Source organism: Sciurus vulgaris (assembly GCF_902686455.1).
Source record: "Sciurus vulgaris genome assembly, chromosome: 18".
NCBI lineage: Eukaryota > Metazoa > Chordata > Mammalia > Rodentia > Sciuridae > Sciurus > Sciurus vulgaris.
The window spans coordinates 15,890,784-15,905,310 of NC_136479.1; the positions used below are offsets into that span (position 1 = coordinate 15,890,784).

The 14,527-nt window shown below is 41.5% G+C and overlaps 1 protein-coding gene across 1 annotated transcript in view; it reads left to right on the forward strand.

Moving 5' to 3' along the window:
* The window catches only part of LOC306649241 (phospholipid-transporting ATPase ABCA3-like), a 180,787-nt gene that overhangs the window by 82,139 nt on the left and 84,121 nt on the right, over positions 1 to 14,527 (forward strand). The window contains exon 11 of the mRNA XM_079120034.1: positions 10,452 to 10,569. Within this exon, the coding sequence (XP_078976160.1) occupies positions 10,452 to 10,569 (118 nt within the window). The remainder of the gene's footprint in view (positions 1 to 10,451; positions 10,570 to 14,527) is intronic.

The following is a 14,527-nucleotide window of genomic DNA, read 5'->3' on the forward strand; positions in this document are numbered from 1 at the left end:
ATAAAAATGCATTGGATTTATGAGCATTGATCTTGTAACCTGCCACTTTACTGAATTCACTTATGAGTTCTAACAGTTTTCTGGTGGAATTTCCTGGTTCCTCTAAGTATATAATCATATCATCCGCAAATAGGGATAGTTTGAGTTCTTCTTTTCCTATTCGTATTCCTTTAATTTCCTTGGTCTGTCTAATTGCTCTGGCTAGAGTCTCAAGAACGATATTGAATAGGAGTGGTGAAAGAGGGCATCCCTGTCTTGTTCCAGTTTTTAGGGGGAATGCTTTCAGTTTTTCACCGTTTAGAATGATATTAGCCATGGGCTTAGCATAGATGGCCTTTACAATGTTAAGGAATGTTCCCACTATCCCTATTTTTTCTAGTGTTTTGAGCATGAAGGGGTGCTGTATTTTATCAAATGCTTTTTCTGCATCTATTGAAATAATCATGTGATTCTTGACTTTAAGTCTATTGATATGGTGAATTACATTTATTGATTTCCGGATATTGAACCAACCTTGCATCCCTGGGATAAAACCCACTTGATCGTGGTGCACTATCTTTTTAATATATTTTTGTATGCGATTTGCTAAAATTTTATTGAGAATTTTTGCGTCAATGTTCATTAATGATATCGGTCTGAAATTTTCTTTCCTCGATTTGTCTCTGTCTGGCTTGGGTATCAGGGTAATATTGGTTTCAAAGAATGAGTTTGGGAGGGTACCCTCCTCTTCTATTTCATGGAATACTTTGAGAAGTATTGGAATGAGCTCTTCTTTAAAGGTTTTGTAGAACTCGGCTGAGAACCCATCTGGTCCTGGACTTTTCTTTGTTGGTAGGCTTTTGATGACCTCTTCTACTTCATTACTTGAAATTGGTCTATTTAAATTGTGTATGTCCTCCTCGTTCAATTTAGGCAATTCATATGTCTCTAGAAACCTGTTGATGTCTTCGAAATTTTCTATTTTGTTGGAATATAGATTTTCAAAATACCTTCTAATTATGTTTTGTATTTCACTCGTGTCTGTTGTGATATTTCCTTGTTTGTTCCGAATTTTAGTGATTTGGGTTTTCTCTCGTTTTCTCTTTGTTAGAGTGGCTAAGAGTTTATCAATTTTGTTTATTTTTTCAAAGAACCAACTATTTATTTTGTCAATTTTTTGTATTGTTTCTTTTGTTTCAATTTCATTGATTTCAGCTCTGAGTTTAACTATTTCCTGTCTTCTACTACTTTTGTTGTTGGTCTGTTCTTCTTTTTCTAGGGCTTTGAGCTGTAGTGTTAGGTCGTTTATTTGTTGATTTTTACTTCTTTTATTGAATGCGCTCCATGAAATAAATTTTCCTCTAAGTACTGCTTTCATAGTGTCCCAAAGATTTTGATATGATGTTTCTTTGTTCTCATTTACCTCTAAGAATTTTTTAATTTCCTTCCTAATATCTTCTGTTATCCATTCATCATGTAATAGCATATTGTTTAATCTCCAGGTGTTGGAGTAGCTTCTGTTTTTTACTCTTTCATTTATTTCTAATTTCAATCCATTATGATCTGACAGAATACAAGGTAGTGTCTCTATCTTCTTGTATTTGCTTACATTAGCTTTGTGGCATAATATATGGTCTATTTTAGAGAAGGATCCATGTGCTGCTGAGAAGAAAGTGTATTCGCTCTTGGTTGGATGGTATATTCTATAAATGTCCATTAAATCTAAATTATTGATTGTGTTATTGAGATATATGGTTTCTTTGTTCAATTTTTGTTTGGAAGATCTGTCCAGTGGTGAGAGAGGCGTGTTAAAATCACCTAGTATTATTGTGTTATGGTCTATTTGGTTTCTGAAATTGAGAAGGATTTGTTTGACATACATGGATGAGCCACTGTTTGGGGCATAGATGTTTATGATTGTTATGTCTTGCTGATTTATGGTTCCCTTAAGCAGTATGTAATGTCCTTCTTTATCCCTTCTGACTAGTTGTGACTTGAAGTCCACATTATCTGAAATGAGGATGGATACCCCAGCTTTTTTGCTGAGTCCATGTGCATGGTATGTTTTTCCCCATCCTTTCACCTTTAGTCTATGGGTATCTCTTTCTACGAGGTGAGTCTCTTGCAGGCAACATATTGTTGGATCTTTCTTTTTGATCCAATCTGCCAGTCTATGTCTTTTGATGATGAGTTCAGGCCATTAATATTCAGGGTTATTATTGAGATATGATTAGTATTCCCAGTCATTTGGTTCATTTTATTTATTTATTTATTTATTTATTTTGAGATGACTTGGTTCTTCCTTTATTTGACAATTCCTTTAGGATAGTTCCTCCCATTGCTGATTTGTTTCTTTGTTTTTCATCTCTTCCTCATGGAATATTTTGCTGAGAATGTTCTGTAATGCTGGCTTTCTTTTTGTAAATTCTTTTAGCTTTTGTTTATCATGGAAGGATTTTATTTCATCATCAAATTTGAAGGTAAGTTTTGCTGGGTATAAGATTCTTGGTTGGCATCCATTTTCTTTCAGGGCTTGGTAAATGTTGTTCCAGGCCCTTCTAGCTTTTAGGGTCTGGATTGAAAAATCTGCTGATATCCGTATTGGTTTCCCCCTGAATGTAATTTGATTCCTCTCTCTTGCGGCCTTTAAAATTCTGTCTTTATTTTGTATGTTAAGTATTTTCATTATAATGTGCCTTGGTGTGGGTCTGTTGTAATTTTGTATATTTGGAGTCCTATAAGCCTCTTGTACTTGATCTTCCATTTCATTCTTCAGATTTGGGAAATTTTCTGATATTATTTCATTAAATAGATTGTTCATTCCTTTGGTCTGTTTCTCTAAGCCTTCCTCCATCCCAATAATTCTTAAATTTGGCCTTTTCATGATATCCCATAGTTCTTGGAGATTCTGTTCATGATTTCTTACCATCTTCTCTGTTTGTTCAACTTTGTTTTCAAGGTTAAATATTTTATCTTCAATATCTGATGTTCTGTCTTCCAGGTGTTCTATTCTATTGGTTATGCTTTCTATGGAGTTCTTAATTTGGTTTATTGTTTCCTTCATTTCAAGGATTTCTGTTTGGTTTTTTTTCCAATATCTCTAACTCTTTATTGAAATGATCTTTTGCTTCCTGTATTTGCTCTTTTAACTGTCGATTGGTGCGATCATTCAGTGCCTGCAATTGCTCTTGCATCTCGTCATTTGCTTCCCTGATCATTTTAATTATGTACATTCTGAACTCCCTTTCTGTCATTTCTTCTGCCATGCTGTCGTTGGGTTTCATTGATGTACCATCTAGATTTGTTTGCAGCATTTTCTTTCCTTGTTTTCTCATATTGTTCAGGTATCAGTTGACCGCTGTGATATTGCAGATTTCCTCTATTGTCTTATAATATCCCTGAAGCTTTCTAGTATATCCCCTCTTAGCCTTCAGTAGCCTGAAGTCTTGGAGGAAATTGGTAATGCGGGGCTCCACAAGGAAGCTGACTCCCTAGGGGAGGTGGCCTTCCGGTGGGGTATATTCCCTGCTAGTGGGCAGAGGTACCTTCACTTGCTGATGAATGGTCATCCAAAGGGGAAGTAGGATGTGGGCTGATGCAAGGCCAGTTTGGGTCTGTGTCTCTGATTTTACAGTCCTTTTGGGAGAACCTCACCTGACAGGGAGGACTCACCCAGTGGGGAGGTCTCGCTGGTCGGTTTCCCTCCCAGAGGTTCCGTTGAATTCACAACTACCGCCTGGGCTGGGCAGCCTTCTTCTGCAATGTTCCCAGGGACCCGGACCTACCTCCTGGGCCTGGAAGCCTCGCCCTTCGCAGATAAATCTCCTTAGGCTGCCTCTCCTCAGAGAAGCTGCCTGCAGACCTGGAGCTTTCGCTCCGCCCCTCAGTTTGTCTGTGGGGCTCTTCCACGAAGAAGCCGCCTAGGCCCCGGGATCCTGCTCTGCACTTTTCGCCTGGCTATGCGGTCCCTCCTCTGAGCAGGCACCTGGAGCCCCTTACAATCGCTTCGAGTCCCAGTGACCCGCCACACGCCTTTTCCTCCGGCAGCCACCTGGTGTTCCGTGCGGTCGCTCTAAGTCCAAGTGACCCACCACACACCTCCTTCTCCGCCAGGCAGTCACCCAGAGATCTGGTGCGTCACGAGTCCCAGGAACTCACTGTGCACCTTCTTGTCCCGACTGCCACCCGTAGCCCTGGTGCAGTCACTTCGAGCCCATGCACCCCGCCGCGCTCCTCCTCCTTCTCCAGACAACCCCCCTGTGTTCAGGAGCGGATGCTCTGGGACCAAACCATTCACCACGCTGTTCCACCGGATAGCCGCCCAGAGCCCTGGCGCAGCTGCTCCAATTCCAAGTGACGTGCCGAGCCCGTATTTCTCCTTCTCCTCTGGGCAGCCCCCTGTGTTCAGGGATGGTCGCTTTCAGTCCAAACAGCTCACCAAGCACCTTCTCCTTTGGGCAGCCTCCCAGAGCCCAGGTGGGTTGTGCCGAGTCCAAGCGCTGTGCCGAGCGGCCTCCTTTTCAATGCTCCCAGTTGTCCACGTTCACTGCTCCAGCGGGGGGAGGGGCATCTCGCCGGCAGCTCTACTTCAAAGTTGCCTGCGTTCGGGGACTACTGCCCCATCTGGGGCGTCTGCCCAATGGGAGACACTCACCCGGCTGCTTTGAGTTGGTCCCAAGTCTCTCAATATCTCCTCTTCTTGAGTCCTGAGTCCACGCTGCTCCTCCGGATAGCCGCCCGGAGCCCTGGCACAGCTGCTCCAAGTCCAAGCGACGGCCGAGCCCGTATTTCTCCTTGTCCTGTGGGCAGCCCCCTGTGTCATGGGTGGTCGCTTTCAGTCCAAACAGCTCACCAAGCACCTTCTCCTTTGGGCAGCCTCCCAGAGCCCGGGTGGGTTGCGCCGAGTCCAACATCAAACTTTTGAACACAACTTTCCATGAATTAAAGTCTGGCTTATTTTGGAGCCATTCTAACATGCAGCAGGGTGAGGCAGAGCCTTTTTTCAGGTAAAGTGGGGCTCTTCACAAAACACAGATTTTAAAGATTAAGCTGAGATCAGATGGAGCTCTGTTGTCTGATGGAAATGCAGATCTAAACAGTTATGTCTGCAGTCTTTATATATGTCTTATTATCAGGTTAAAGATTATGTCAGCATTATTCTTTGTTTTCAGGAAATTTACAGAGACTAGGACATCTGTGTAACTTTTCACAGCTGCAAAGTGCAACAAAAGGAGCTCTCTGTAGCTCTCAAGAAAGTGCACTGTCCAAAGTTACTGTAAGGCAGGCAGGAACCAGGGAAGGGAGCTGAGGAAACACTGATTATCTGGCAAAAGAATTCCTTCCTGCCCAAGTGCTGTGTGCCTGAGATCAATGTCAGAGCTGATAGGACTCCTGCACAGAGCTTCCCCAGCGAGGGTACTGCCACAGCAGCCAGGCATATTGTGCTCCTGCACAGGAACACTCCCAGGTACCAGGCATGCCACAGCCATGTGGTCATCCAAGACCCCCAATCTCAGTCACTATTGTCCCATTTTTTCTATCACACATTGCACTCTTTCTTAAATGTCATTTTAAGAAGCTTATAAAGAATAAAACCTCACAGACACAATGTAATTTTAACATATAGATTATCAGTACATTAGTATTTGACAGTGCTGGCTGTATAGCTCCTCTTGTAGCGTGCCTGAGTCTCATGCTGGAGACCCAGGTTCGAGTCCCCAGCCCTCTGTGATTGTGCAAATACCAAACAAACAAGTGCACCGCATTAATATTTGACCTCAGGTAAAAGCTTTAACTAATTGTCTCACATACATATAACCAACTTAGTTATTTGCAAACTTGTTGAAATTTGCCCTTTACTTACACAGACTTTCTTAGCACTTACTTTGACCCTTATATATTCCATCATATAAGAACTTTCTTACCCAGAAACATTCTTTTTCCTTGTACTGAATACATTTGCATACTTAGAGCCTTCTGGTGTTTTTTCCTATCTGGTGAGCGCTTTGTGAAAAATCCACACTCCTTCCATATAGCCCAATGTGAGTGAGCAGTCAAGAAGGTATATTAGGAATCCGTGTAGATGTTAACCTGTTTACCTTTGGATAAAATTAGGACCCTGATCAGAGCAAAGAGTTTGGCTTTTCTGGAAGTGGTCTCTCCTGGAAGGCAATTGGCTTCCAGAACTGAGGCGGTGGTGACAACTGCATAAGCGGCTCTACAGCGTCCATCAGGACCCAGCACAGAACTGCCATCTACAAAAGTGGTTAGGTCAGGTGAGGGGAGTGGGTGATTGAAGAGGCCTTCACAAGGTGAACGTAGTGCCTCCAGCACCTGTGGGAGTGGAAGGGGTTTATGGCTTACGAGGTCCTGCAGTTGATGGGTGGAGAACACAGTTATTGGTTGGAGTAGGGTGAGTTTTAGAGCTTCCTTAGTTAATTCAGCTGCTGCTGTCAGTGCTTGGAGATATGGTAGCCACCCACAAACCATGGAATCAAACTGCCTGGAGAGATGCCACCAGTCTGTAAGAAGGTCCAGTTGGTTGTGCGAGGAGGCCAATGGTAACACCCTATTTTTCATCCATAAAGAGGTGGAAAGGATGGTTAGGGTTGGGGAGAGAGAGCATGGGAGGACATGCGAGCATCCCTGAGCTTGTAAAAGGAGTTAGCTATCATTCTCGGGGAGGTAAGGGGCCCATGTGAAGTCTCCTTTGCTGCCTGATATAGGGGTTTGGCAAGAAGTGCAAAATTAGGGACCCAGTGTCTGAAAAAGCCAGCCAAACCCAGGAAGGAGAGAATGTAATCTGCTGTTTCTGGTGGTTTACGTACTGGCAGTATGGGGTTTTTACAAGGGGAGTCAGTAGGGATAAGGAGTCCCTAAGTAAGCAACCGGTCTATAATGGGTTTAAGTCCTTCCCTGTGAGTACGGGAAATTGGAAACTGGGGACATGAAGGGAACTTAGCTTGAGGTTTCAGTTGGATAAGGACTGACTTGTGGTGGGAGGCTATGACCGGCTTGGAAGTGTCCCAGACTTGGGGGTCGACCAGGTCTGGGGGCAATGGTAGGGTAGGTGGTGTGGGGGTGCTAGAGAATGTACAAAACAGAGGTAGAAGAAGGTGAACACTAGCACTGTGCCTGGGGAGAAGCTGTAGGGTAGATCCTAGGAGTTGGAGAACATCTCTTCCTAGGAGGGGAACTGGACAGCAGGGAATAACTAGGAATGAGTGTGTACAGGGATTTCCCTCCAGAGCTTGGGCTAAGCTAGTTGTTCTGCTTGGAAAGGAGGGTTTTCTGTCAATTCCCATAACCGAAACCTGGGAAGGAAATAAAGGCCCAGATTGGGCAGGCAAGACAGAATAGGTAGCCCGCGTGTCCACCAGGGAAGTTATGGACTTCCCCACTACCTGGAGCTTCACCCTGGACTCAGCTAGGGTGATGGGGGTCCTCGAGTCCTGGCTCCTTCAGTCTTCCGCGAATCCCAAAAGCTCATGGGAAGGGACCGCCTGGCTGGCCACACCCCTGTGTAGAGGTGCCAGGGAGGGACTGGTCATAGGGCGGTCACTCTTCCAGTGTCCTGCTTGTTTGCAAGCGGGACACGGCCTTGGGGGGGCCGTCGGTTTGGACATTGACAAGCCCAGTGACCTTCGCAGTTCGCACTTGACACAAGCCCCTGGCGGAGGAGATTGCTGGCCCCCTTTGAAGCTCCTGCTGGAGCCGCAGGCCGCAGGGCAGCTACCAAGGCTTGGGATGGGAGTGTCACCTTCTTCTGTAAACGAACTTGTCTGGCCAATTCAGCTGATTCCTCTCCGGCATTATAGACTGTAAAGGCCATTTTCACCAGATCTCAGATAGGGGTTTGAGGTTCCTCCTCAGCTCATTTGAGCTTTTTTCTCATATCAGGGGCTGGTTGAGAAATGAAGTGGGTTGCTACCTCTGTAGCCCCAGAGGGAGATTCAGGGTCCAGTTTAGTATATCTAAAAGGGCCTCTGTAAGGCAGTTAAGAAACAGAGCTGGAGTCTCATCTGGATTCTGGGTAATTTCCCTCAGTTTATCAAAGTTTACCACCTTATTGGAGACTGCTGGCATGCCTGCTATGAGATATTGGACTATGCGAGCACAATAATGGTGGCCTTGCTGGCCTTCCTGATAGTCCAGTTTGGTTCGGTTAATTGGAATCGCTGCTGCTCCTGTGGGTAAAGTTATGTCCTTTAAATGGGCTTGGTCAGTGTGGTCCTGTGCTGCCTGTTGGATACAGGCTTGTTCGTCTGGAGGGAGTGTGGAAGAAAGAATAACATGAACATCATGCCAGGTGAGACTGTAAGTTTGGGAAAGATTTTTAAATTCCTTAATATAAGTAGAGGAATCAGCAGAGAAAGACCCTAAATGAGAATGGAACTTGGATTTGCACAACACCCTCTGCACCAGCTACTTCCCGGGGAGGACAAAGCAGCTTTGGGTTAGACAGTGAGAGGGTCTGATGAGATCGTGTGTCAGCGCTAACAGGGGAGGAGGGAACAGACTGGGTGGAGGAACGTTCTGAAGGAGGGGAAGGAAGGAAGGTAGGAGGGCTCTGAGGAGGAAGTGGAGGAGGAGCTGCATCTGCAGGAGGAGGGGGCGGGTTTGCAGGAGGAGGACAGGAAGACAAGGCAGAATTCTGCCCAGAGCATGGAGGGGGGCAGAATTTGGGACTGCCCAGGGGAGGAGAACTTGGGTGGAGGAACAGGTAGAAGAAGGGGCGTGGCAAGCACCAAATTCCAAAATGAAAAGCTTGCAAATGGTTGTGAGTGCCCTTTGGTGGCCGTTTTGAGCCATTATCTAGAATATACTGAGGCCAGGCCACGGTCAAATAAAAACTTGCCATTTATGGCTTAAGTCTTGGGAGAGTCCCAGTTTAGTTAAATTACGGCAGAGACAGCCCAAAGGAGTTTTAGGGACCAATGAGCTCCCAGTATTTCCCATTAGCTGTCCAACTTTACCCAGATAGGTATGCAGAAGCCAGAAAAAGGCATCCCAATTTCAGCTCGTGCACACGGGAACAACGGCAGATGGGCCAAAAGCCAAAATGTCTTTTGACTTTTGGGGGTCTGGAATGGAATAAATGGGGGGCTAACTGGAGGCCCGGACATCTCCCGGTGACCAGAGCCCAAACCGAACTGGCAGGGGGGGTGGTCTATGGCACACGTGAACGGATAGACCCCTTGCGGAACAGAGGGTAAAAATTGGAACAGCAAATGGGAAAGAAAAAAAAAAAAAAAAACCCTAACTTACCCCAATCTGATGCCGGAAAAAGAGAAACGGGATGGAGCAGAAGGGAGCAGAGCTGAGTGGAACAAAACGGAATCTCCTGGTTCTTCTGAGGGAGGGGGTAGGTCTCAACCCCTAGGGGGGAGCCCGAAAACCCTCCTGGGTTTCGGCACCAAATGTAAGCTCAGGGGCACAGTTAGTGGCCAAATAAAATTGGACAGAAAGTGGCTGAAGCAAGCTTTATTGGAATTTGGCTCTCGGGTGAAATTCCCAGCTCCCCGGGGTACAGGTCACATAGGGAGCCAGAGAAAATCATGCGTGGCCCGGGCTGCCCAGGGTCTTTATAGGCCGGGATGGGAGGAGGTCCTGCTGAGTGACAGGTGCATGTTAAGGGTCAGTGAAATTTTCCTGTCCACTTGATTGGTCACCATTTGGCGCATTACCCTTTGTCTCAGTTGCTCTGCTTTGCCTCCTACAGTCGCCCAAATTCCGACCTAACATAGACCATTTTACATTCCCATTGAGAGTGAATGATCCCAATTTTTTCAGTCTTGCCAACATTTTTTTTCTGATAATAGCCTCCTAACAGGTATAAGGTGGTGTCTCATTGTAGCTCTGATTTGCGTTGTACTTATGGTTAGTGATGTTAAGTGACTTTTCATACATCTGATGGTCATTTTTGTGTCTTTGGAGAAATGTCTGTTTCAGTCCTTTACCCATATTTAATTGGGTTCTTTGTTTTTTTCTTAACTATTCCTTTATATGTGTTCTTTATAGTTTTTTTTTGGAAATTAACCCTTACTAAATGTATGTTTTTTGAAAATATTTTCTCCAGTTTTATAGTTTGCTTTTTCACCCTGACGTTTCCTTGATGCAATCCGATATGTCTATTTTTGCTTTTGTGGCCTTGCTTTCAGGATCATATCCAAAAATAATTCATGATAACCAGTGTCAAGGTTTTTTTTTCCAGGAATTTTAAGAGTTTCAGATATAATATGCAGATCTTTCATCCATTTTAAGTTGATTTCTGTGTGTGGTGTAAGAGAAGGGGCCAGTTTTATTCTTTTGAAGTTAATGCACCTAAAAATATTGTTCCTAATTCTCAGCATCATCCTTTATTGACAACATGAGTTTGATGATATTTATGTTTCTTTGAAGGATAGGAGTCGTGTTTGACCTTAATAAGTGATAGTGATAAATGACAAATTATTATTTCTTTTATCCCATAGGAATTCAATGGCAAAGCAGCAGTAAATGACTTGTCTTTGAATGTATATGAAGGACAGGTCACTATTCTTCTGGGACATAATGGGGCAGGAAAGAGCACAACTTTGTCTGTTCTTACAGGTATGTATTCACCTCTATCCAGAGCAAAGGTCAGATTTCTTCTAAGAGTGAAAATCATTGAGTTTTGCTATTGAGTCCTTGCTCTTGATCCCCACAGAAACATCAAAATAACCATATTTGCATAAAAATACTTTTATGGGAAATTCAAAATCCAGTTAAGTAATGTAGCATTCTGGGCAAACATACATATGAGAAAAGTTGTACTGATATGGGTAAAAAGAGCAAATTTACTTTCCCCATGTGAGTTTTCAAGGAAGTTTAGCTCACAGACTGTAGAAGATCACTTTGACCTGTGACTTCTCCCTTGGAGGGTTAGGGAGGACAGAATGGAGAGTGTACCTGCCCACCCAGCCTCCTGAACTTTCAGTGTGCTCCCAAGAGGATAAATTAACTATTTCACCTCATATCAAAGGCAGAAAGAATGGTAGAGTTGGGGCATCTGTGACATCTAAGAACAAAAGATAAGGGACAGATGTCCTGCTACAGCCTTTACTAATCTGAGAGATGGAGAAAGGTCTCAAAACTTAAGGATATTCCTCCAAGAAGGAAGAAGAGAAGGAAATGGAGTCTTGTCCAAACCTCTGTGTACCATCTGAGTGTCCAATTTCTGTCTTGCCTCATACTGAGTGCTGAAAGGAGAGTAAAGTTCACACACCTGGGACTGCTAGGAATTAAAAAGAAGGGTAGCATTCTCCTACAGTTGATAATATCATGCAAGATTAAGGAAAGGTGCAGAACCAAGGCTTTCTAAGGGAGAGGGAGAGAAGTCAAGTGTGTCTTGTCCCCCAGATTTTCAGTATGTCCCCAAATTGCCAGTTTCTATATCGCCTCATATGGAGTGCTGAAAGATTTGTAGAGCTCAGGAGATAACTAGGAGCAAGGAAGAAGAAATAGGAATCCTCTATGGGCAGAACTACTATGCAAGATTGGGAAAAGGTGCAGAACTGAGGCTCTTCCTCCACAAAGGAAAGAATGAAGTTAATGGAGTTTTGTCCACAGCCTTTGAGTGCAGTCCCACAGGGGCCAGTTTCCTTCTTTTGTCCTATAAAGTACTGAAGAACTGGTAAATCTACATGTCTGGCAAAACTAAGTACAAAGGAAAAGGGACAGTCATCCTATTATTGCCTGCATTGCTCTGTGAGAGTAAGAAGAGGCATGTTTTCATCAGATGTGTAGACAGTGATGCAACCATACAAAGAACATAAAGAACTGGGGGCTTGGGATGTATCTTGGATGTAGCTGGGGTAAAATGCTTGCCTAGCATGCACAAGGCCCGGTGTTTGATCCCTAGCACCACAAAAAAAAAAAAAAAAAAAAAAAGAAAGAAAGAAAGAAAGAAAGATGAAGAATCAAAAAAGCATGATATGATCAAAATAAAAATGAAGCCCCAGCAACCAACTTGAAAGAAATGGAGATTTATTAATTATCTGAAAAAAAGTCAAATTAATTACTTAAAGGAGCTCGGTGAGTTACATGACAACACTTACAGACAACTAAATGAAATAATATAAAAAACATGAATGAGTGGGCTGGGGTTGTGGCTCAGTGGTAGAGCACTTGCCTAGCACGTGTGAGGCACTGGGTTCGATTCTCAGCACCACATATAAATAAATGAATAAAATTAAAAAAAATAAAAAAATTAATGACAGTATCAACAAAAAAGATAAAAATGATTTAAAAAGAAAAAGAATCAAATACTGAAGCTGAAGAATAAAATAACTGAACTGAAAATTCACTAGAAATGTTCAACAGTAGGTTTGATCAAGTCGTGGAAAGATAATTAATTAAGATAGGTCCTTTTGAACTATACAATCACAGGAGAAAAAGGAAAAAGAATGAAAGAGAGTGAGTGAAGTCTATGGAATTATGGGACTACAAGCTAACCAATAGGCACATTTGGGGAGTTAAGAAGAGAGAAAGGGGGAAATCTCATTTAAGGAAATAATAGTTGAATAATTCCCAAATCAAGTATGGGAAATAGACATCCAGATTCATGAAGCCTAAGGAATACCAAATATGATGGACCCAAAGAGATCTATACCAAGATAAATAATCAAAGTATGAAAAATCAAAGTTAAAGATAATATTTTGAAAGTAGCTAGATTCAAATGACCCATCATATTAAAGAGAAGCCCCATAAGACTTGTTAGTAGGTTTCTTAAAAGAAACTTGGCAGGCCAAGAAAGTGTTGTTTTAATCAAAATGCTTAAAGAAAAAAATTGCCAGCCAGTAATACTCTTGCCAACAAAACTGTGTACAGAAATGGGAAGATAAAGACATTCCCATAAAAACAACATCTGATAGTTTGTCACTATTACAAGAAAAGCTAGAGGGAATTCTTCAAGTTAAACAAAGGATGCTAATAAATAGAAACTTACTGATTAAGGTAAGTATATAAACAAATACAGATTTCTCTAATTATAATATTGTTATTAATCTAATAATATTATACTCTTGTGTAATAATAATGAATAAATATTAACCCTCATAAAAATTCAAAGAGAAGAGTATTAAGAATATTGATATCTACAATAATTGGTTAAAAGATATTATTAACAAGGTAAAAATAATGGTGTCAACATCAAGTGTGGGAGGGGCATAAATGTGTAGGATATTTTTATGTGAGAAAGAATAAGTTAGCTTAAAATAAAATGTTATAACTATGGAATGATTTATTTAAGTCCTATGCTAATCATACCAAAAAATTTATATACATAAAAGGTAAAGAGAAAGGAATAAAAAACACACCATAAGATTTCAAATAATAATGGAAGACAGCAATAAAAGAAAGAGCAAAAGAACTACAGAACAAAAAAGTTACCAAAATGGCTAACATATGTCCTTAACTACAAATACTAAATTTAATTGTAAGTGGATTTTAAAAAGACCCACGCATATGCTGTCTACAAGAGACTCATCTTAGATTTAAGAATGTGTATAGGCTGAAAGTCAAGGGATGGAAACAGATATTCAATCCAAATGACAAGCAAAATAAAGCAAAGGTGGCTTTATTTTTATGACACAAAATAGAATTTATTCAAAAGCCATTACAGGAGATAAAAACAACATGTTGATAAAAGGGTAAGTTCATCAAGAAGATACTACAGTTGTATTTATATCTGCATCCAGCCTCCAATCACATAAATAAGTAAATTAAATATTAACAGAACTAAAGAAAGAAAAGACAACAATACAGTAATAGAAGACTTAAAATTCTCAATCCCATTGAGCTCATACATTAACAGATAGAAAGATACCAAAATAAATAATCTAAGATTACATCTCAAGGCTGTACAAAAACAACAGTTCAACATCAAAATCAGTAGAAGATAGGAATTAATTAAATCAGAGCTGAAATCAATGAAATTAGACTTTAAGAAACAATTTTTAAAAATCAATAAATCTAAAAGTTAGTTCTTTGAAAAAATGAACAAAATTGATAAACCCTTACCCAAGCTAAACAAGAGGAAAAGGCCCAAATTACTAAAATCCAATGAAAATGGAAGTATCACCACAGACACTACTGAAATACAGAGGATAATCAGAAGCTATTTTGAAAATCTCTACTCCAATAAGATAAAAAATCTCGAAGGTATCAATAAATTCCTAGAGATATATGACCTAACAGGAGGATATAAAAAATTTAAACAAATTAATTTCAAGTAATGAGATTGAAGAAACCATCAAGAGCCTATAAACAAAGAAAAGTTCAGGATCAGATGGATTTCTCAGACAAGTTCTACCAGACCTTTAAAGAACTTATAAATATGATTCCTCCTCAAATTATTCCATGAAATAGAAAAGGAGGGAACTCTTTCTGTGGAACCAGTATCACAGCCTGATACTAAAACCAGACAAAGAAACATCAAGGAAAGAAAACTTTAGACCAGTATCCTCTGTGAACATAGATATAAAAATTCTCAATAAAATACTTGGAAATCTATTGAAGGGCATCTAG